The following is a 20,774-nucleotide window of genomic DNA, read 5'->3' as shown; positions in this document are numbered from 1 at the left end:
CACCCGGCTTTACCCCCAGGGGACCCAGGCGTCCGGGTAGGGAACCCCCCCACTGCGCTGTGACGTCACGGGGGGGGTGGGGGGGGTGTCTTATCAATTTCTTCCTCATTCCCCAAAATATCTTGATAAAGGGACCCAGGCGTCCGGGTGCCCCCCCCCCACCCCCACACTGCCCTAGGGGACCCAGGCGTCCGGGTGGGGGGGTCAGTCCCATAAAGGTTTATGGCCTGGAACTGGAAGAGACTGGGAGGGGACCCAGGCGTCCGTGGGGGACCCAGGCGCTCGGGAAGGGACCCAGGCGTCCGGGGCGGGGGACCCAGGCGCTCGGGAAGGGACCCAGGCGTCCGGGGGGGGACCCAGGCGTTCGGGGGGGACCCAGGCGTCCGGGAGGGGACCCAGGCGTCCGGGTGTAGCGGGGGGGGGGTGTGGGGTGACACCCCCCCACTGACCACAGATCCACAGAGTCAGTCCCATAAAGGTTTATTGCCTGGAACTGGGAGAGACTGGGAGGGGACCCAGGCGTCCGGGGGGGACCCAGGCGTTCGGGAAGGGACCCAGGCGTCCGGGGGGGGGACCCAGGCGTCCGGGGGGGACCCAGGCGTCCGGGGGGGGTCTCAGGCCTGCACGGGGACCCCCCCGAAGTAGAAATGCTGGCGTTCCCAGTCGTGCAGGGGGCGGTGACAGGAGGAGCAGGAGGGGCCCGGGGGGGCCTCGCGGGGGAGCCCCAGCGCCCCCCAACATTCGGACAGGCGGTCTGGGGGGGACATGGGGGTCAGGGGGGGACATGGGGACACCCCCCTCCCCTCCCCACAAGCGCCCTGGGACGCCCAGGGGGGAGCGGTGGGTGTGGGTGGCCCCCCCATGGCCCCTTGTGGCCCCCAATGTCCCCTCAGTGTCCCCATGTCCCCCCATTTCTCCATTTCCCCCACATATCCCCAATGTCCCCCCATGTCCCCCTGTCCCCCCACATCCCAAATGTCCCCATATCCCCAATGTCCCCCCATGTCCCCCTGTCCCCCCACATCCCAAATGTCCCCATATCCCCAATGTCCCCCTGTCCCCCCACATCCCCCTGTCCCCTCATATCCCCCATGTCCCCCCATATCCCCAATGTCCCCCCATGTCCCCAATGTCCCCCCACATCTCTCTGTCCCCAATGTCCCCCCACATCCCCCCAATGTCCCCATATCCCCAATGTCCCCCCATGTCCCCAATGTCCCCATATCCCCAATGTCCCCCCACATCCCCCTGTCCCCCCACATCCCCCCTGTCCCACCACATCCCCAATGTCCCCAATGTCCCCCCACATCCCCCATGTCCCCCTATATCCCCATACCCCCACATCCCCCCAATGTCCCCATATCCCCAATGTCCCCCCACATCCCCCTGTGCCCCCATATCCCCCATGTCCCCACATCCCCAATGTCCCCCCACATCCCCAATGTCCCCCCATGTCCCCCTATATCCCCATCCCCCCATGTCCCCCTGTCCCCCCACATCCCCCCAATGTCCCCATATCCCAAATGTCCCCAATGTCCCCCCACATCCCCCCAATGTCCCCATATCCTCAATGTCCCCAATGTCCCCCCACATCCCCCATGTCCCCAATGTCCCCATATCCCCAATGTCCCCAATGTCCCCCCACATCCCCCATGTCCCCAATGTCCCCATATCCTCAATGTCCCCAATGTCCCCCACATCCCCCCAATGTCCCCATATCCCCCACATCCCCCCAATGTCCCCCAACATCCCCATATCCCCAATGTCCCCCCACATCCCCCTGTCCCCCCATGTCCCCCCACATCCCCAATGTCCCCCTATATCCCCATACCCCCACATCCCCCCAATGTCCCCCCATATCCCCCATGTCCCCCTATATCCCCATACCCTAATGTCCCCCCACATCCCCCCAATGTCCCCCACATCCCCCCAATGTCCCCCACATCCCCCATGTCCCCCACATCCCCCCAACGTCCCCAATGTCCCCGCGCCTCACCCGCCAGGTTCTCCATCATGGGGGGGCTGTGGTGGGGGGTGGGGGCCAGGCGGATCATCTCCCCCCCCCGGGGCACCGTGGGGTGGTTGATGGCCTGGACATAGAGCCCATGCTGCTCCAGCATCGCCCGGCTCAGCCGCAGCACGGCCTCCGCGTCCCCGACCTGCGCCAGGACACCCAAATCACCACAAACACCCCCAAAAACCCCAAAGAGCACCCCCAAAAACCCCCAAAATGCACCCAAATACCCCAAAATACCCCAAAACCCCACCCAAACCCCCATAGAACACACAGCCCATGCTGCTCCAGCATCACTTGGCTCAACCACCTTCGCCCAAAACCGGCCATAAAACACCCAAAAACGCCAAAAATACCCCCAAAATCACCCCAAAACCACCCCCAAAACCCCAAAAAACACCTCAAAAGACCCAAAAACCACCCAAATACCTCAAAATACCCCCAAAACCCACCCCAAAACCCCCAAATCCCACCCAAAGACCCTCAGATCCCACCCAAACACCCCAAGAATCCCACCCAATTTCCACCCAAATTCCCCCAAATCCCACCCAAAACTCCCCAAATACCCCAAATTCCACCCAAAAACCCCCAAATCCCACCCAAAAACCCCCATAAACCACCCAAATACCCCAAAATCCCCCAGGTCCCCCCCCATTTTGCCCGATGTTCCCCGATCCCCCCCGACTCTTTCCGATGTTTTCCGATCCCTCCCGATGTTCCCCGATCCCCCCCACGGTTTCCCCCGGCTCTTCCCGATTGGCCCCCGATGTTCCCCGGCTCTTCCCGATTGGCCCCCGATGTTCTCTGATTCCGCCCCCCCCGACTCTTCCCGATTGGCCCCCGATGTTCTCCGATTCCCCCCCCCGATGTTCCCCGGCTCTTCCCGATTGGCCCCCGATGTTTCCCGGCTCTTTCCGATTGGACACCGATGTTCTCCGATTCCTTCCGATTCTTCCCGATTCCTCCCGATCCCTTCCCGCGCTTTCCCGGCTGCTCCTCACGGGCGCCCCCGCTCCACGCACCCCAATTCCCCCCCAATGCCCCCCATTTCTCACCACCACGGGCACGATGTGGCTGGGCCCGCCCCCCACGGGCACCCCCACCCCAATTCCCCCCATTCCCCCCCACGATGTGGCCGGGGCAGCCCCGCACCCCAATTCCCCCCCATTCCCCCCGTTTCCCCCCCTCACGATGTTCCCCCGACCACCCCCCCCCCCCCCCGGCTTCCCCCGGCTCTTCCCGATTGGCCCCCGATGTTCCCCGGCTCTTCCCGATTGGCCCCCGATGTTCTCCGATTCCCCCCGGCTCTTCCCGATTGGCCCCCGATGTTCCCCGGCTCTTCCCGATTGGCCCCCGATGTTTTCCGATTCCCCCCCCGATGTTCCCTGGCTCTTCCCGATTGGCCCCCGATGTTCTCCGATTCCTTCCGATTCTTCCCGATTCCTCCCGATCCCTTCCCGCGCTTTCCCGGCTGCTCCTCACGGGCGCCCCCGCTCCGCGCACCCCAATTCCCCCCCGTTGCCCCCCATTTCTCACCACCACGGGCACGATGTGGCTGGGCCCGCCCCCCACGGGCAGCCCGCGGTCCCGCAGCAGCAGCCTCAGGTGCTTTGCGTGGCGCTGGTGGGTCCGCCGCAGGTTGGCCCCCTCGGGCCCCCCCAGCACCCTCAGCGCCGCCAGCGCCCCCGCGACCACCGCCGGCGGCAGCGACGTCGTGAAGATGAAACCGGGCCCGAAGGAGCGAACGGCGTCCACCAGCGAGGACGGGCCCGCGATGTAGCCCCCCACGGAGCCCAGGGCCTTGCCTGGGGGACAATGGGGGGTCAGGGGGGCCCCGAAACCTTCGGGGACCCCTAGAACCCATATGGACCCCCATAGAGTCCTATGGACCCCCACAGACCCCCATAGAGTACTATGGAACATCACAGACCCCCATAAACTCCTATGGACCCCCACGGAGCCCAGGGCCTTGCCTGGGGGAGAATGGGGGGTCGGGGGGCCCCAAAACCTTTGGGGACCCCTAGAACCCATATGGACCCACACAGACCCCCATAGACCCCCCATAGACTCCTATGGAACCCCACAGACCCCCACAGACACCCCATAGACTCCTATGGAACCCCACAGACCCCACTGCACCCCCATAGACTCCTATGGACCCCCATAGACACCCACAGATTCCTATGGACCCCACAGACCCCCATAGACCCCCCATAGACTCCTATGGAACCCCACAGACCCCCATAGACTCCTATTGACCCCCATAGACCCCCACAGACCCCCATAGACTCCTATGGACCCCACAGACCCCCATAGACTCCTATGGAACCCCACAGACCCCCATAGACTCCTATGGACCCCCATAGACTCCTATGGAACCCCACAGACCCCCCTGCACCCCCATAGACCCCCACAGACTCCCATAGACTCCTATGGACCCCACAGACCCCCACAGACTCCTATGGAACCCCACAGACCCCCATAGACTCCTATGGACCCCCATAGACTCCTATGGAACCCCACAGACCCCGCTGCACCCCCATAGACTCCTATGGACCCCCATAGACCCCCATAGACTCCTATGGACCCTCACAGACCCCCCTGCACCCCATGGCTCCCAGGGCCTTTCTTGGGGGGAAATGTGGGGTCAGGGGGTCCCCAAAACCCTCAGGGAGCCCCAGAACCCCCATAGACTCCTATAGACCCTTATGGACCCCAATAGATCCTTATGGCCCCCATATCCCACTAAATCCCCCCAAATCCCACCCAATATGCTCTAAACCCCCCCCCGTTGTTTTTGGGGGTGCTCACCCAGGGTCCCCGAGACGACGTCGACTTTGTGGGCGACGCCGTCGCGCTCGGCGATGCCGCCCCCCCGCGGGCCGTAGAGCCCCACGGCGTGGACCTCGTCCACGAAGGTCAGCGCCCCGTGGGCGTGCGCCACGTCACACAGCTCGGCCAGCGGCGCGATGGAGCCTGCGACCCACGGCGCGGTGAGCGGGGAGGTGGGGGGGACGCGGGGGGGAGCTATGGGGGGGTTGTGGGGGGATAGGGGGGAGCTATGGGGGGATTGGGAGGAGATATGGGGGGGTTATGGGGTGATTTGGAGGAGCTATGGGGGGATATGGGGGAGCTATGGGGGGATTTGGAGGAGCTATGGGGGGGTTTAGAGAGGATTTTGAGGAGCTATGGGGGGATTTGGGGGAGCTATGGGGGGGTTTATGGGGGGATTTGGAGGAGCTATGGGGTGGTTATGGGGGATTTGGAGGAGCTATGAGGGAGCCATGGGGTGATTTGGGGGAGCTATGGGGGAGCCATGGGGTGATTTGGAGGAGCTATGGGGGGATTTGGGGGAGCTATGGGGGGATTTGGGGGAGCTATGGAGGGTTTAGAAGGGATTTGGAGGAGCTATGGGGTGATTTGGAGGAGCTGTGGGGAGATGTGGGGGAGCTATGGGGGGTCTAGAGGGGATTTGGAGGAGCTATGGGGGAATTTGGATGAGCTATGGGGGAGCTATGGGGGGTTATGGGGGGATTTGGGGGAGCTATGGGGGGTTTAGAGGGGATTTGGGGGAGCTATGGGGGGATTTGGAGGAGATATGGGGGGATTTGGGGTGATCTGGAGGAGCTATGGGGGGGTCTAGAGGGGATTTGGAGGAGCTATGGGGGAATTTGAAGGAGCTATGGGGGGTCTAGAGGGGATTTGGGGGAGCTATGGGGGGGTCTAGAGGGGATTTGGAGGAGCTATGGGGGAATTTGAAGGAGCTATGGGGGGTCTAGAGGGGATTTGGGGGAGCTATGGGGGGGTCTAGAGGGGATTTGGAGGAGCTATGGGGGAATTTGAAGGAGCTATGGGGGGTCTAGAGGGGATTTGGGGGAGCTATGGGGGGTTTAGAGGGGATTTGGGGGAGCTATGGGGGGTTTAGAGGGGATTTGGGGAGCTATGGGGGAGCTATGGAGGGATTTGGGGGAGCTATGGGGGGTTTAGAGGGGATTTGGGGGAGCTATGGGGGGATTTGGGGGAGCTATGGGGGAGCTATGGGGGGATTTGGAGGAGCTATGGGGGAGCTATGGAGGGATTTGGGGTGATTTGGAGGAGCTATGGGGGGATTTGGGGTGATATGGGGGAGCTATGGGGGGATTTGGGGTGATCTGGAGGAGCTATGGGGGAGCTATGGGGGGATTTGGGGGGATCTAGAGGGGATTTGAGGGAGCTATGGGGGGTTTAGAGGGGATTTGGGGGAGCTATGGGGAGATATGGGGGAGCTATGGGGGGATTTGGAGGAGCTATGGGGGGATTTGGGGTGATCTGGAGGAGCTATGGGGGGATGTGGGGGAGCTATGGGGGAGCTATGGGGAGCTATGGGGGGATTTGGGGTGATCTGGAGGAGCTATGGGGGGATGTGGAGGAGCTATGGGGGGTCTAGAGGGGATTTGGGGGAGCTGTGGGGGGTTTAGAGGGGATTTGGGGGAGCTATGGGGGATTTGGGGGAGCTATGGGGGGATTTGGGGGAGCTATGGGGGGTTTAGAGGGGATTTGGGGGAGCTATGGGGGGATTTGGGGGAGCTATGGGGGATTTGGGGGAGCTATGGGGGGTCTAGAGGGGATTTGGAGGAGCTATGGGGGAATTTGGATGAGCTATGGGGGAGCTATGGGGGGTTATGGGGGGATTTGGGGGAGCTATGGGGGGTTTAGAGGGGATTTGGGGGAGCTATGGGGGGATTTGGAGGAGATATGGGGGGATTTGGGGTGATCTGGAGGAGCTATGGGGGGGTCTAGAGGGGATTTGGAGGAGCTATGGGGGAATTTGAAGGAGCTATGGGGGGTCTAGAGGGGATTTGGGGGAGCTATGGGGGGTTTAGAGGGGATTTGGAGGAGCTATGGGGGAATTTGAAGGAGCTATGGGGGGTCTAGAGGGGATTTGGGGGAGCTATGGGGGGTTTAGAGGGGATTTGGGGAGCTATGGGGGAGCTATGGAGGGATTTGGGGGAGCTATGGGGGGTTTAGAGGGGATTTGGGGGAGCTATGGGGGATTTGGGGGAGCTATGGGGGAGCTATGGGGGGATTTGGGGGAGCTACGGGGGGTTTAGAGGGGATTTGGGGGAGCTATGGGGGATTTGGGGGAGCTATGGGGGAGCTATGGGGGGTTTAGAGGGGATTTGGGGGAGCTATGGAGGGATTTGGGGGAGCTATGGGGGGTTTAGAGGGGATTTGGGGGAGCTATGGGGGGATTTGGGGGAGCTATGGGGGAGCTATGGGGGGATTTGGGGGAGCTACGGGGGGTTTAGAGGGGATTTGGGGGAGCTATGGGGGATTTGGGGGAGCTATGGGGGAGCTATGGGGGGTTTAGAGGGGATTTGGGGGAGCTATGGGGGTATTTGGGGGAGCTATGGGGGAGCTATGGGGGTATTTGGGGTCTCACAATGTTTTGGGGTATCCCAATAGGTTTTTGGGGTATCCCAGGATGCTTTGGGGTACCCCAGCGGGTTTCGGGTTGTCCCAATAGGATTTGGGGTATCCCAGGGGGTTTTGGGGTGTCCCAATAGGATTTGGGGTATCACGGGGGTTTTGGGGTGTCCCGAGGTATTTCGGGGTTGCCCCCACTCACCATCCATGGAGTGCACGGATTCGAATGCCACGATTTTGGGGATCCCGGGGGGTCTGCGCCCCAAAAGCTCCCGGAGGTGTTGGGGGTCGTTGTGGCGAAAGACGTGTTTGGGGACCCCGCTGCGCAGGATCCCCTGGATCATGGAGGCGTGGTTCCCCGCGTCCGAAAACACCTCGCACCCTGCGGGGGACCCAGGCGTCCGGCGGGGACCCCCACATTTCGGGGGGACCCCCCCAATATTGGGGATCCACCCCCCAACCTCCCCGGTGCCATTCAGGACCCACCCAAGGGGGATTTTGGGGTGGAACTCAGAGGGGTTTGAGGAGCATCAAGAGGTTCTGGGGTGTTCCAGGATGTCTTGGGGTGTCATGGGTGGTTTTGGGGGGTCCCGATAGGTTTTGGGGGGTCCCAGGATGTTCTGAGGAACCTCAAGAGGTTTTGGGGTGTCCCAAGAGGTTGTGAGGAACCTCAAGATGTTTTAGGGTGTCCCAATAGGTTTTGGGTGTCCCAGGATGTTTTGGGGGGTCCCAAAAGATTTTGGGGAGTCCCAATAGGTTTTGGGGTGTCCCAGGATGTTTTGGGGTGTCCCAGGAGGTTCTGAGGAACCTCAAGAGGTTTTGGGGTGTCCCAATAGGTTCTGAGGAACCTCAAGATGTATTAGGGTGTCCCATGATGTTTTGGGGTGTCCTAGGAGGTTTTGAGGAACCTCAAGAGGTTTTGGGGTGTCCCAATAGGTTTTGGGTGTCCCATGATGTCTTGGGGTGTCCCAGGAGGTTTTGAGGAACCTCAAGAGGTTTTGGGGTGTCCCAATAGGATTTAGGTGTCCCAATAGGTTTTAGGGGTTCTCAATAGGTTTTGAGGAACCTCAAGAGCTTTTGGGGTCTCAAGACGTCTTGGGGTGTCTCAATAGGTCTTGGGGTGTCCCAATAGGTTCTGAAGAACCTCAAGAGGTTTTGGGGTGTCCCAATAGGTTTTGGGGTGTCCCAAGAGGTTTTGGGGTATCCCAGGATGTTTTGGGGTATCCCAGGATGTCTTGGGGGTTCTCAAGACCTTTTGAGGAACCTCAAGAGCTTTTGGGGTCTCAAGATGTCTTGGGTTGTTCCAATAGGTTTTGGGGTGTCCCATGATGTCTTGGGGTGTCCCAGGAGGTTTTGAGGAACCTCAAGAGGTTTTGGGGTGTCCCAATAGGATTTGGGGTGTCCCAATAGGTTTTAGGGGTTCTCAATAGGTTTTGAGGAACCTCAAGAGCTTTTGGGGTCTCAAGACGTCTTGGGGTGTCTCAATAGGTCTTGGGGTGTCCCAATAGGTTCTGAAGAACCTCAAGAGGTTTTGGGGTGTCCCAAGAGGTTTTGGGGTATCCCAGGATGTTTTGGGGTATCCCAGGATGTCTTGGGGGTTCTCAAGACCTTTTGAGGAACCTCAAGAGCTTTTGGGGTCTCAGGAAGTTTTAGGGTGTCCCAATAGGTTTAGGGGTGTCCCAATAAGTTCTGAGGAACCTCAAGAGGTTTTGGGGTGTCCCAATAGGTTTTGGGGTATCCTAGGATGTTTTGGGGGCTCTCAAGACCTTTTGAGGAACCTCAAGAGCTTTTGGGATGTCCCAATAGGTTTTGGGGTCTCAGGAGCTTCTGAGGAACCTCAAGAGCTTTTGGGGTATCCCATGATGTTTTAGGGTGTCCCAATAGGTTTTGAGGTACCCCATGATGTCATTTTGGGGTATCCCAATAGGTTTTGGGGTCTCAGAAGCTTCTGAGGAACCTCAAGAGGTTTTGGGGTGTCCCATGATGTTTGGGGGTCCCCCAGGATGTCATTTTGGGGTCTCAGAAGCTCCTGAGGAGCCTCAAGACTTCCCCCCTCTCCCATGAGTTTCCTTGCCCCTCCACCCAACCCTTTGTCATTTCCTTGTGTCCCCCCGGATTTTTTCAGGTCCCCCCCATACTGAGGGTCCCCCCCCATATTTTGGGGTCCCCCCCCGTGTCGGGGTCCCCGTACCAGGCAGGATCCGCACCAGCGTGGCCAGGAGGTTGTTTTGGGGTATCCCAGGATGTTTTGGGGTATCCCAGGATGTTTTGGGGTTCCCAAGACCTTTTGAGGAACCTCAAGAGCTTTTGGGGTCTCAAGATGTCTTGGGTTGTTCCAATAGGTTTTGGGGTGTCCCATGATGTCTTGGGGTGTCCCAGGAGGTTTTGAGGAACCTCAAGAGGTTTTGGGGTGTCCCAATAGGATTTGGGGTGTCCCAATAGGTTTTAGGGGTTCTCAATAGGTTTTGAGGAACCTCAAGAGTTTTTGGGGTCTCAAGATGTCTTGGGGTGTCCCAATAGGTCTTGGGGTGTCCCAATAGGTTCTGAAGAACCTCAAGAGGTTTTGGGGTGTCCCAATAGGTTTGGGGGTATCCCAGGATGTTTTGGGGTATCCCAGGATGTCTTGGGGGTTCTCAAGACCTTTTGAGGAACCTCAAGAGCTTTTGGGGTCTCAAGATGTCTTGGGTTGTTCCAATAGGTTTTGGGGTGTCCCATGATGTCTTGGGGTGTCCCAGGAGGTTTTGAGGAACCTCAAGAGGTTTTGGGGTGTCCCAATAGGATTTGGGGTGTCCCAATAGGTTTTAGGGGTTCTCAATAGGTTTTGAGGAACCTCAAGAGTTTTTGGGGTCTCAAGATGTCTTGGGGTGTCCCAATAGGTCTTGGGGTGTCCCAATAGGTTCTGAAGAACCTCAAGAGGTTTTGGGGTGTCCCAATAGGTTTGGGGGTATCCCAGGATGTTTTGGGGTATCCCAGGATGTCTTGGGGGTTCTCAAGACCTTTTGAGGAACCTCAAGAGCTTTTGGGGTCTCAAGATGTCTTGGGTTGTTCCAATAGGTTTTGGGGTGTCCCATGATGTCTTGGGGTGTCCCAGGAGGTTTTGAGGAACCTCAAGAGGTTTTGGGGTGTCCCAATAGGATTTGGGGTGTCCCAATAGGTTTTAGGGGTTCTCAATAGGTTTTGAGGAACCTCAAGAGCTTTTGGGGTCTCAAGACGTCTTGGGGTGTCTCAATAGGTCTTGGGGTGTCCCAATAGGTTCTGAAGAACCTCAAGAGGTTTTGGGGTGTCCCAATAGGTTTTGGGGTGTCCCAAGAGGTTTTGGGGTATCCCAGGATGTTTTGGGGTATCCCAGGATGTCTTGGGGGTTCTCAAGACCTTTTGAGGAACCTCAAGAGCTTTTGGGGTCTCAAGATGTCTTGGGTTGTTCCAATAGGTTTTGGGTGTCCCATGATGTCTTGGGGTGTCCCAGGAGGTTTTGAGGAACCTCAAGAGGTTTTGGGGTGTCCCAATAGGTTCTGAGGAACCTCAAGATGTATTAGGGTGTCCCATGATGTTTTGGGGTGTCCTAGGAGGTTTTGAGGAACCTCAAGAGGTTTTGGGGTGTCCCAATAGGTTTTGGGTGTCCCATGATGTCTTGGGGTGTCCCAGGAGGTTTTGAGGAACCTCAAGAGGTTTTGGGGTGTCCCAATAGGTTTTGGGGTGTCCCATGATGTCTTGGGGTGTCCCAGGAGGTTTTGAGGAACCTCAAGAGCTTTTGGGGTGTCCCAATAGGATTTGGGGTGTCCCAATAGGTTTTAGGGGTTCTCAATAGGTTTTGAGGAACCTCAAGAGCTTTTGGGGTCTCAAGACGTCTTGGGGTGTCTCAATAGGTCTTGGGGTGTCCCAATAGGTTCTGAAGAACCTCAAGAGGTTTTGGGGTGTCCCAATAGGTTTTGGGGTGTCCCAAGAGGTTTTGGGGTATCCCAGGATGTTTTGGGGTATCCCAGGATGTCTTGGGGGTTCTCAAGACCTTTTGAGGAACCTCAAGAGCTTTTGGGGTCTCAAGATGTCTTGGGTTGTTCCAATAGGTTTTGGGGTGTCCCATGATGTCTTGGGGTGTCCCAGGAGGTTTTGAGGAACCTCAAGAGGTTTTGGGGTGTCCCAATAGGTTTTGGGTGTCCCATGATGTCTTGGGGTGTCCCAGGAGGTTTTGAGGAACCTCAAGAGGTTTTGGGGTGTCCCAATAGGTTTTGGGGTGTCCCATGATGTCTTGGGGTGTCCCAGGAGGTTTTGAGGAACCTCAAGAGCTTTTGGGGTGTCCCAATAGGATTTGGGGTGTCCCAATAGGTTTTAGGGGTTCTCAATAGGTTTTGAGGAACCTCAAGAGCTTTTGGGGTCTCAAGACGTCTTGGGGTGTCTCAATAGGTCTTGGGGTGTCCCAATAGGTTCTGAAGAACCTCAAGAGGTTTTGGGGTGTCCCAATAGGTTTTGGGGTGTCCCAAGAGGTTTGGGGGTATCCCAGGATGTTTTGGGGTATCCCAGGATGTCTTGGGGGTTCTCAAGACCTTTTGAGGAACCTCAAGAGCTTTTGGGGTGTCCCAATAGGATTTGGGGTGTCCCAATAAGTTTTGGGGTCTCAGAAGCTCCTGAGGAGCCTCAAGACTTCCCCCCTCTCCCATGAGTTTCCTTGCCCTTCCACCCAACCCTTTGTCATTTCCTTGTGTCCCCCCGGATTTTTTCAGGTCCCCCCCATACTGAGGGTCCCCCCCCCATATTTTGGGGTCCCCCCCCGTGTCGGGGTCCCCGTACCGGGCAGGATCCGCGCCAGCGTGGCCAGGGCGGTGTCGTTGGCGCTGAAGCAGGAGCCGAAGAGCAGCGCGCGGGGCTGCAGGTGCAGCTGGGCCAGCGCCCGCTCCAGCGCCCCGTGCAGGGGGGACGTGCCCCCGATGTTCCGGGTGCCCCCCGAGCCCAGCCCGTGGGCGCTCAGGGCCAGCCTGGGGACATGGGGGGGTTTGGGGGTGATTTTGGGGGGTTTGGGGGTGATTTGGGGGGCTTTGGGGGGTGTGACAGGGGATGTGCCCCCGATGTTCCGGGTGCCCCCCGAGCCCAGCCCGTGGGCGCTCAGGGCCAGCCTGGGGACATGGGGGGCAATGGGGGTGATTTTGGGGGGTTTGGGGGTGATTTGGGGGGGTTTGGGGGGTGTGACAGGGGATGTGCCCCCGATGTTCCGGGTGCCCCCCGAGCCCAGCCCGTGGGCGCTCAGGGCCAGCCTGGGGACATGGGGGGCAATGGGGGGCAATGGGGGGTCTGGGGGTCCCATGGGGTATTTGGGGTCTGGGGGTGATGGGTGGAACTGGGGGGGATTGGGAGGGACAGGGGGGATTTGGAGGAGACTTGGGGGGACTTGGGGGTATTGGGGGTCCCATGGGGTAATTGGGGTCTGGGGGTGATGGGTGGAACTGGGAGGGAGTGGGGGGATTTGGGGGTTCTGGGGGGTATTTGGGTCTGGGGGTATTGGGGTGAACTGGGGTGAATTGGGAGGGACTGGGGGGGATTTGGGGGTCTCAGGGGGTATTTGGGGTCTGGGTGAAACTGGGGTGAACTGGGAGGGGATTTGGGGGTCCCAGGGGGTATTTGGGGGCTGGGGGGGACTGGGGTGAACTGGGAGGGACTGGGAGGGGTTTGGGGGTACAGGGGGGGGTTTGGGGGTGTGACAGGGGACGTGCCCCCGATGTTCCGGGTGCCCCCCGAGCCCAGCCCGTGGGCGCTCAGGGCCAGCCTGGGGACATGGGGGGCAATGGGGGTCACTGGGGGGTCTGGGAGGGTTTTGGGGGGGATTTTTTGGGGGGAAAAGGAGAGATTTTGGGGGTTATTTGGGGTCTTGGGGGGACTGGGGTGAACTGGGAGAGACTGGGAGGGGATTTGAGGTCCCATGGGGTAATTGGGGTCTGGGGGTATTGGAGTGAACTGGGGTGAACTGGGAGGGATTTGGGGGGGATTTGGGGGTCCCGGGGGGTATTTGGGGTCTGGGGGTATTGGAGTGAACTGGGGTGAACTGGGAGGGATTTGGGGGGGATTTGGGGGTCCCAGGGGGTATTTGGGGTCTGGGGGTATTGGGGTGAAGTGGGGTGAACTGGGAGGGATTTGGGGGAGATTTGGGGGTCCCAGGGGGTATTTGGGGTCTGGGGGTATTGGGGTGAAGTGGGGTGAACTGGGAGGGATTTGGGGGGGATTTGGGGGTTCCGGGGGGTATTTGGGTCTGGGGGTATTGGGGTGAACTGGGGTGAAGTGGGAAGGGATTTGGGGGGATTTGGGGGTCCCAGGGGGTATTTGGGGTCTGGGGGGGACTGGGGTGAACTGGGAGGGACTGGGAGGGGTTTGGGGGTACAGGGGGGGGTTTGGGGGTGATTTGGGGGGGTTTGGGGGGTGTGACAGGGGATGTGCCCCCGATGTTCCGGGTGCCCCCCGAGCCCAGCCCGTGGGCGCTCAGGGCCAGCCTGGGGACATGGGGGGCAATGGGGGTGATTTTGGGGGGTTTGGGGGTGATTTGGGGGGGTTTGGGGGGTGTGACAGGGGACGTGCCCCCGATGTTCCGGGTGCCCCCCGAGCCCAGCCCGTGGGCGCTCAGGGCCAGCCTGGGGACATGGGGGGCAATGGGGGGCAATGGGGGGTCTGGGGGTCCCATGGGGTATTTGGGGTCTGGGGGTGATGGGTGGAACTGGGAGGGAGTGGGGGGATTTAGGGGTTCTGGGGGGTATTTGGGTCTGGGGGTATTGGGGTGAACTGGGGTGAATTGGGAAGGGATTTGGGGGGATTTGGGGGTCCCAGGGGGTATTTGGGGTCTGGGGGTGACTGGGGTGAACTGGGAGAGACTGGGAGGGGATTTGAGGTCCCATGGGGTAATTGGGGTCTGGGGGTATTGGAGTGAACTGGGGTGAACTGGGAGGGATTTGGGGGGGGATTTTGGGGGGGGATTTGGGGGTCCCAGGGGGTATTTGGGGTCTGGGGGTATTGGGGTGAACTGGGAGGGATTTGGGGGGGGGGATTTGGGGGTCCCAGGGGGTATTTGGGGTCCGGGGGTATTGGGGTGAGCTGGGGTGAACTGGGGTGACCTGGGGTGACCTGGGAGGGATTTGGGGGGGGGATTTGGGGGGGGGGATTTGGGGGTCCCAGGGGGTATTTGGGGTCTGGGGGTATTGGGGTGAGCTGGGGTGAGCTGGGAGGGATTTGGGGGGGGGACTTGGGGGTTCCAGGGGGTATTTGGGGTCTGGGGGTATTGGGGTGAGCTGGGGTGACCTGGGAGGGATTTGGGGGGGGGACTTGGGGGTTCCAGGGGGTATTTGGGGTCTGGGGGTATTGGGGTGAACTGGGGTGAACTGGGGTGACCTGGGGTGACCTGGGAGGGATTTGGGGGGAGGATTTGGGGGGGGGATTTGGGGGTCCCAGGGGGTATTTGGGGTCTGGGGGTATTGGGGTGAACTGGGGTGAACTGGGGTGACCTGGGAGGGATTTGGGGGGGGGGACTTGGGGGTTCCAGGGGGTATTTGGGGTCTGGGGGTATTGGGGTGAACTGGGGTGAACTGGGATGACCTGGGGTGACCTGGGAGGGATTTGGGGGGAGGATTTGGGGGGGGGATTTGGGGGTCCCAGGGGGTATTTGGGGTCTGGGGGTATTGGGGTGAACTGGGAGGGATTTGGGGGGGGGGGATTTGGGGGTCCCAGGGGGTATTTGGGGTCTGGGGGTATTGGGGTGAACTGGGGTGAACTGGGATGACCTGGGGTGACCTGGGAGGGATTTGGGGGGAGGATTTGGGGGGGGGACTTGGGGGTCCCAGGGGGTATTTGGGATCTGGGGGTATTGGGGTGAACTGGGGTGAACTGGGATGACCTGGGGTGACCTGGGAGGGATTTGGGGGGAGGATTTGGGGGGGGGATTTGGGGGTCCCAGGGGGTATTTGGGATCTGGGGGTATTGGGGTGAACTGGGGTGAACTGGGGTGACCTGGGAGGGATTTGGGGGGAGGATTTGGGGGGGGATTTGGGGGGGGATTTGGGGGGATATTTTGGGGGGGGATTTGGGGGTCCCAGGGGGCGCTGGGGTGCATTTTTGGGGGTGCTGGGGTGCATTTTCGGGGTCCCCACCTGGCGGCGCGCAGCACGTGGGGGTGGCGGCTCATGCCCAGGTAATCGTTGGAGCACCAGAGCTGCAGGGCCCGGGGGGGGCGCCCCAGCAGCCCCAGGGGGGGTCGGTCCGCCCGCCGCCCCACGGCCGTGAACTCGCGGTAGCTGTGGGTGCGGCGCAGCCCCCCCAGGCGCCCCCGGAACACGGCGGCGTACGGGAAGGCGTCCTCTGCGGGAAACGGGGCAAATCGGGGCGGAAACGGGCAAAAGCGGGCCGAGAATGGACAAGGACGGGCCCATATTACCCCATAACCCCCCCATGCCCCCCCATAACCCCCCCATACGTTCCCTATAACCCTCATATTACCCCATAACCCCCCCATGCCCCCCTATAACCCCCCATACACCCCCTATAACCTCCATGTTACCCCATAACACCCCCACATGCCCCCTATAACCCCCATACTACCCCATAACCCCCCCATACCCACCCATAACCCCTCCATATGCCCCCTATAACCCCCATATTACCCCATAACCCCCCATATGGCCCCTATAACCCCCAATATTACCCCCATACCACCCCATACACCCCCTATAACCCCCATATTACCCCATAACCCCCCATACACCCCCTATAACCCCCATATTACCCTATAACCCCCCCATACACCCCCTATAACCCCGATATTACCCCATAACCCCCCCATGCCCCCCCATAACCCCCCCATACGTTCCCTATAACCCTCATATTACCCCATAACCCCCCCATACCCACCCATAACCCCTCCATATGCCCCCTATAACCCCCATATTACCCCATAACCCCCCATACACCCCCTATAACCCCCATATTACCCCATAACCCCCCATACACCCCCTATAACCCCCATATTACCCCATAAACCCCCATACCCCCCCTATAACCCCCCATACACCCCCTATAACCCCCATATTACCCCATAACCCCCCCATATTACCCCATAACCTCCCCATACGTTCCCTATAACCCTCATATTACTCCATAACCCCCCCATACCCCCCCTATAACCCCCCATACACCCCCTATAACCCCCATATTACCCCATAACCCCCCCACATGCCCCCTATAACCCCCATACTACCCCATAACCCCCCCATACCCACCCATAACCCCTCCATATGCCCCCTATAACCCCCATATTACCCCATAACCCCCCATATGGCCCCTATAACCCCCAATATTACCCCCATACCACCCCATACACCCCCTATAACCCCCATATTACCCCATAACCCCCCATACACCCCCTATAACCCCCATATTACCCTATAACCCCCCCATACCCCCCCTATAACCCCCATATTACCCCATAAACCCCCATACCCCCCCTATAACCCCCCATACACCCCCTATAACCCCCATATTACCCCATAACCCCCCCATACACCCCTTATAACCCCCCTATATTACCCCATAACCCCCCCATATGCCCCCTATAACCCCCATATTACCCCATAACCCACCATGCTCCCCCTATAATCCCCCATACACCCCCTATAACCCCCATATTACCCCATAAACCCCCATACCCCCCCTATAACCCCCCATACACCCCCTATAACCCCGATATTACCCCATAACCCCCCATACCCCCCCTATAACCCCCCATACACCCCCTATAACCCCCATATTACCCCATAAACCCCCATACCCCCCCTATAACCCCCCATACACCCCCTATAACCCCCATATTACCCTATAACCCCCCCACATGCCCCCTATAACCCCCATACTACCCCATAACCCCCCCATACCTACCCATAACCCCTCCATATGCCCCCTATAACCCCCATATTACCCCATAACCCCCCCATACACCCCTTATAACCCCCCCATATTACCCCATAACCCCCCCATATGCCCCCTATACCCTGCATACGCCCCCTATAACCCCCCATACACTCCCTATAACCCCCATATTACCCCATAACCCCCCATATGGCCCCTATAACCCCCAATATTACCCCCATACCACCCCATACACCCCCTATAACCCCCATATTACCCCATAACCCCCCATACACCCCCTATAACCCCGATATTACCCCATAACCCCCCATACCCCCCCTATAACCCCCCATACACCCCCTATAACCCCCATATTACCCTATAACCCCCCCATACACCCCCTATAACCCCGATATTACCCCATAACCCCCCATACCCCCCCTATAACCCCCCATACACCCCCTATAACCCCCATATTACCCCATAAACCCCCATACCCCCCCTATAACCCCCATATTACCCCATAACCCCCCATACCCCCCTATAACCCCCCATACACCCCCTATAACCCCCATATTACCCTATAACCCCCCCACATGCCCCCTATAACCCCCATACTACCCCATAACCCCCCCATACCTACCCATAACCCCTCCATATGCCCCCTATAACCCCCATATTACCCCATAACCCCCCATACACCCCTTATAACCCCCCCATATTACCCCATAACCCCCCCATATGCCCCCTATACCCTGCATACGCCCCCTATAACCCCCCATACACTCCCTATAACCCCCATATTACCCCATAACCCCCCATATGGCCCCTATAACCCCCAATATTACCCCCATACCACCCCATACACCCCCTATAACCCCGATATTACCCCATAATCCCCCCATACACCCCTTATAACCCCCCTATATTACCCCATAACCCCCCCATATGCCCCCTATAACCCCCATATTACCCATAACGCCCCATACACCCCCTATAACCCCCCCATACGCCCCCTATAACCCCCCATAACGCCCCATACGCCCCCTATAACCCCCCCATACGCCCCCTATAACCCCCATATTACCCCATAACGCCCCATACGCCCCCTATAACCCCCCATACGCCCCCTATAACCCCCATATTACCCCATAACGCCCCATACACCCCCTATAACCCCCCATACGCCCCCTATAACCCCCATATTACCCCATAACCCCCCCATACACCCCCCATAACCCCTCCATACCCCCCTATAACCCCCCCATACGCCCCTATAACCCCCAAACTACCCCATAACCCCCCCATATTACCCCATAACCCCCCCATATGCCCCCTATAACCCCCATATTACCCCTATAACCCCCCATACCCCCCCATAACCCCCCATATTACCCCTATAACCCCCCCATATACATCCCCCCCCCTGTTACCGGGCAGATTCTCCTCCAGGTGCCGTTCGGGGGGGTCCTGGGGCAGCTCCTGCAGCTCCAGCAACCAATCCAGGGGGGCTATGGGGGGCGGGTCAAAGGTCACCACCCGGACGCCTGGGTCCCCCCAGACCTGGGGAGGAAGTGGGGTATGGGGAGGGGGGGATCCCCCAATTTACCTCCATCGGGGGGGGGGGCCACATCCTCTTGCATTTCGGGGGCGGCGCGTTGGATGAAGTTGGGGTCCCCCCCATCCAGCTCCATGAAGGGACAATGGGGACCCATGGAGGTGTCACCTATTGGGGGAAAGGGGGGTGGGTTTAGGGGACCCAGGCGTCCGGGTGCTTCCCACCCCCCCCTCCCATCCCCATTTAGGATATTTTGGGGGTACCTGGATGGGGCCGGGGGGGCGCGGTGGCCAAAAACCGAGCCAAGCAGGGGTGCCGGGCCAGGACGGGGCAGCGCAGAAGAGCGGCCATGGTGCTGTGGGGAGAGGACCCAGGCGTTCGGGGGGGACCCAGGAGTTCGGGGGGGACCCAGGCGTTCGGGGGGGACCCAGGAGTTCCCCACCTCCCCCACTCCCCCCCCAGAATCAGCCCCACCCGGACGCCTGGGTCCCACTTTGAGAAGGGTTGGGTGTGGGCGCCCGGACGCCTGGGTCCTCTTGAAATTTTGGGGGGGGTTGGGTGTGGCCGCCCCACCCTTATCAGTGCCCAACAGGCGGTGTGGGGCGGAGCCTGTTACACCCATGGTGGGGGAGAGAGGGGACCCAGGCGGCCGGGACCTATAGATCCCAACCCCCCCAACTCACTTGGGGGTCCTCAGGGCCCCAAAACACCCCAAAGAGGACCCAGGTGTCCGGGACCTATAGATCCCAACCCCCCCAACTCACTTGGGGGTCCCCCAAACCCCTCAGTGGACCCAGGCATCCGGGTCCTATAGATCCACACACACTTGGGGGTCCCCAATCCACCTCCTCAGGGGACCCAGGCGTCCGGGACCTATAGATCCCAACCCCCACAACTCACTTGGGGTCCTCAGGGCCCCAAAACACCCCCTTAGAGGACCCAGGTGTCCGGGACCTATAGATCCACACACACTTGGGGGTCCCCAATCCACCTCCTCAGGGGACCCAGGCGTCCGGGACCCATAGATCCCAACCCCCCCAACTCACTTGGGGGTTTCCCAACCCTCTCAGGGGACCCAGGCGTCCGGGACCTATAGATCCACACACACTTGGGGGTCCCCAATCCACCTCCTCAGGGGACCCAGCGTCCAGGACCCATAGATCCCAACCCCCCCAACTCACTTGGGGGTCCCCCAACCCTCTCAGGGGACCCAGGCGTCCGGGACCTATAGATCCACACACACTTGGGGGTCCCCAATCCACCTCCTCAGGGGACCCAGGCGTCCAGGACCCATAGATCCCAACCCCCCCAACTCACTTGGGGGTCCCCCAACCCCCTCAGGGGACCCAGGCGTCCGGGTCCTATAGATCCACACACACTTGGGGGTCCCCAATCCTCCTCCTCAGGGGACCCAGGTGTCCGGGACCCATAGATCCCAACCCCACCCAACTCACTTGGGGGTCCCCCAACCCCCTCAGGGGACCCAGGCGTCCGGGTCCTATAGATCCACACACACTTGGGGGTCCCCAGCCCCCTCCTCAGGGGACCCAGGTGTCCGGGCCCCATAGATCCCACCCCCCCACAACCCACTTGGGGGTCCCCAGCCCCCCAAAACCCCCCAAACTCCCCCCAGCCCCACAGACCTGTTGCCCTGCACTGAGGACGAACAACCAGCACTGGTGCCCCCCCCAAACCGGGGCCCCCCCAAAATAACCTGATAAGGCCCTTGGGGGCGGGGCAGGGCGGGGCGTCACTCCCAGAGGCTCCTCCCACCGCAGCCTCGATCTTGGGGTCCCCTCCCCAATCTCCAGCCCCCCACCCCATTTCCCAGCCCCCCCCAATTTCCCAGCCGCCCCAATCCCACAGCCCCCCCCAAGCCGAGAAACACGCCCCTGGCCCTTTAAAAAGGGGCGGAGCCCCCGCTTGAAG

The 20,774-nt window shown here is 59.9% G+C and overlaps 1 protein-coding gene across 1 annotated transcript; it reads right to left on the bottom strand.

Moving 5' to 3' along the window:
- Positions 1-463: 463 nt before the first annotated feature.
- Positions 464-20,576, bottom strand: LOC139826199 (5-aminolevulinate synthase, erythroid-specific, mitochondrial-like). The gene is made up of 11 exons (XM_071801261.1): positions 20,489-20,576; positions 19,109-19,200; positions 18,897-19,013; positions 18,721-18,798; positions 15,538-15,745; positions 12,206-12,390; positions 7,623-7,802; positions 4,826-4,990; positions 3,551-3,819; positions 1,997-2,159; positions 464-754 (listed from the first exon to the last, which is right to left on the bottom strand). Exons 2-11 carry the CDS (start codon positions 19,194-19,196, stop codon positions 615-617), a joined length of 1,593 nt encoding a protein of 530 aa, XP_071657362.1. The 5' UTR covers positions 19,197-19,200; positions 20,489-20,576; the 3' UTR covers positions 464-614.
- Between the last annotated feature and the right edge of the window lie 198 nt (positions 20,577-20,774).

Source organism: Patagioenas fasciata, chromosome 36 (genome assembly GCF_037038585.1).
Source record: "Patagioenas fasciata isolate bPatFas1 chromosome 36, bPatFas1.hap1, whole genome shotgun sequence".
Lineage (NCBI taxonomy): Eukaryota > Metazoa > Chordata > Aves > Columbiformes > Columbidae > Patagioenas > Patagioenas fasciata.
This window is presented reverse-complemented; position numbering and strand designations above follow the sequence as displayed.

Coding starts and splice junctions, on each gene's coding strand:
- LOC139826199 (XM_071801261.1), bottom strand. CDS start 19,196: ATGGCCGCTCTTCTGCGCTGCCCCGTCCTGGCCCGGCACCCCTGCTTG. Junction 19,014..19,108: donor GCCCCCCCGGCCCCATCCAG/GTACCCCCAAAA, acceptor TTCCCCCAATAG/GTGACACCTCCATGGGTCCC. Junction 15,746..18,720: donor CCTGGAGGAGAATCTGCCCG/GTAACAGGGGGG, acceptor CGTTTCCCGCAG/AGGACGCCTTCCCGTACGCC.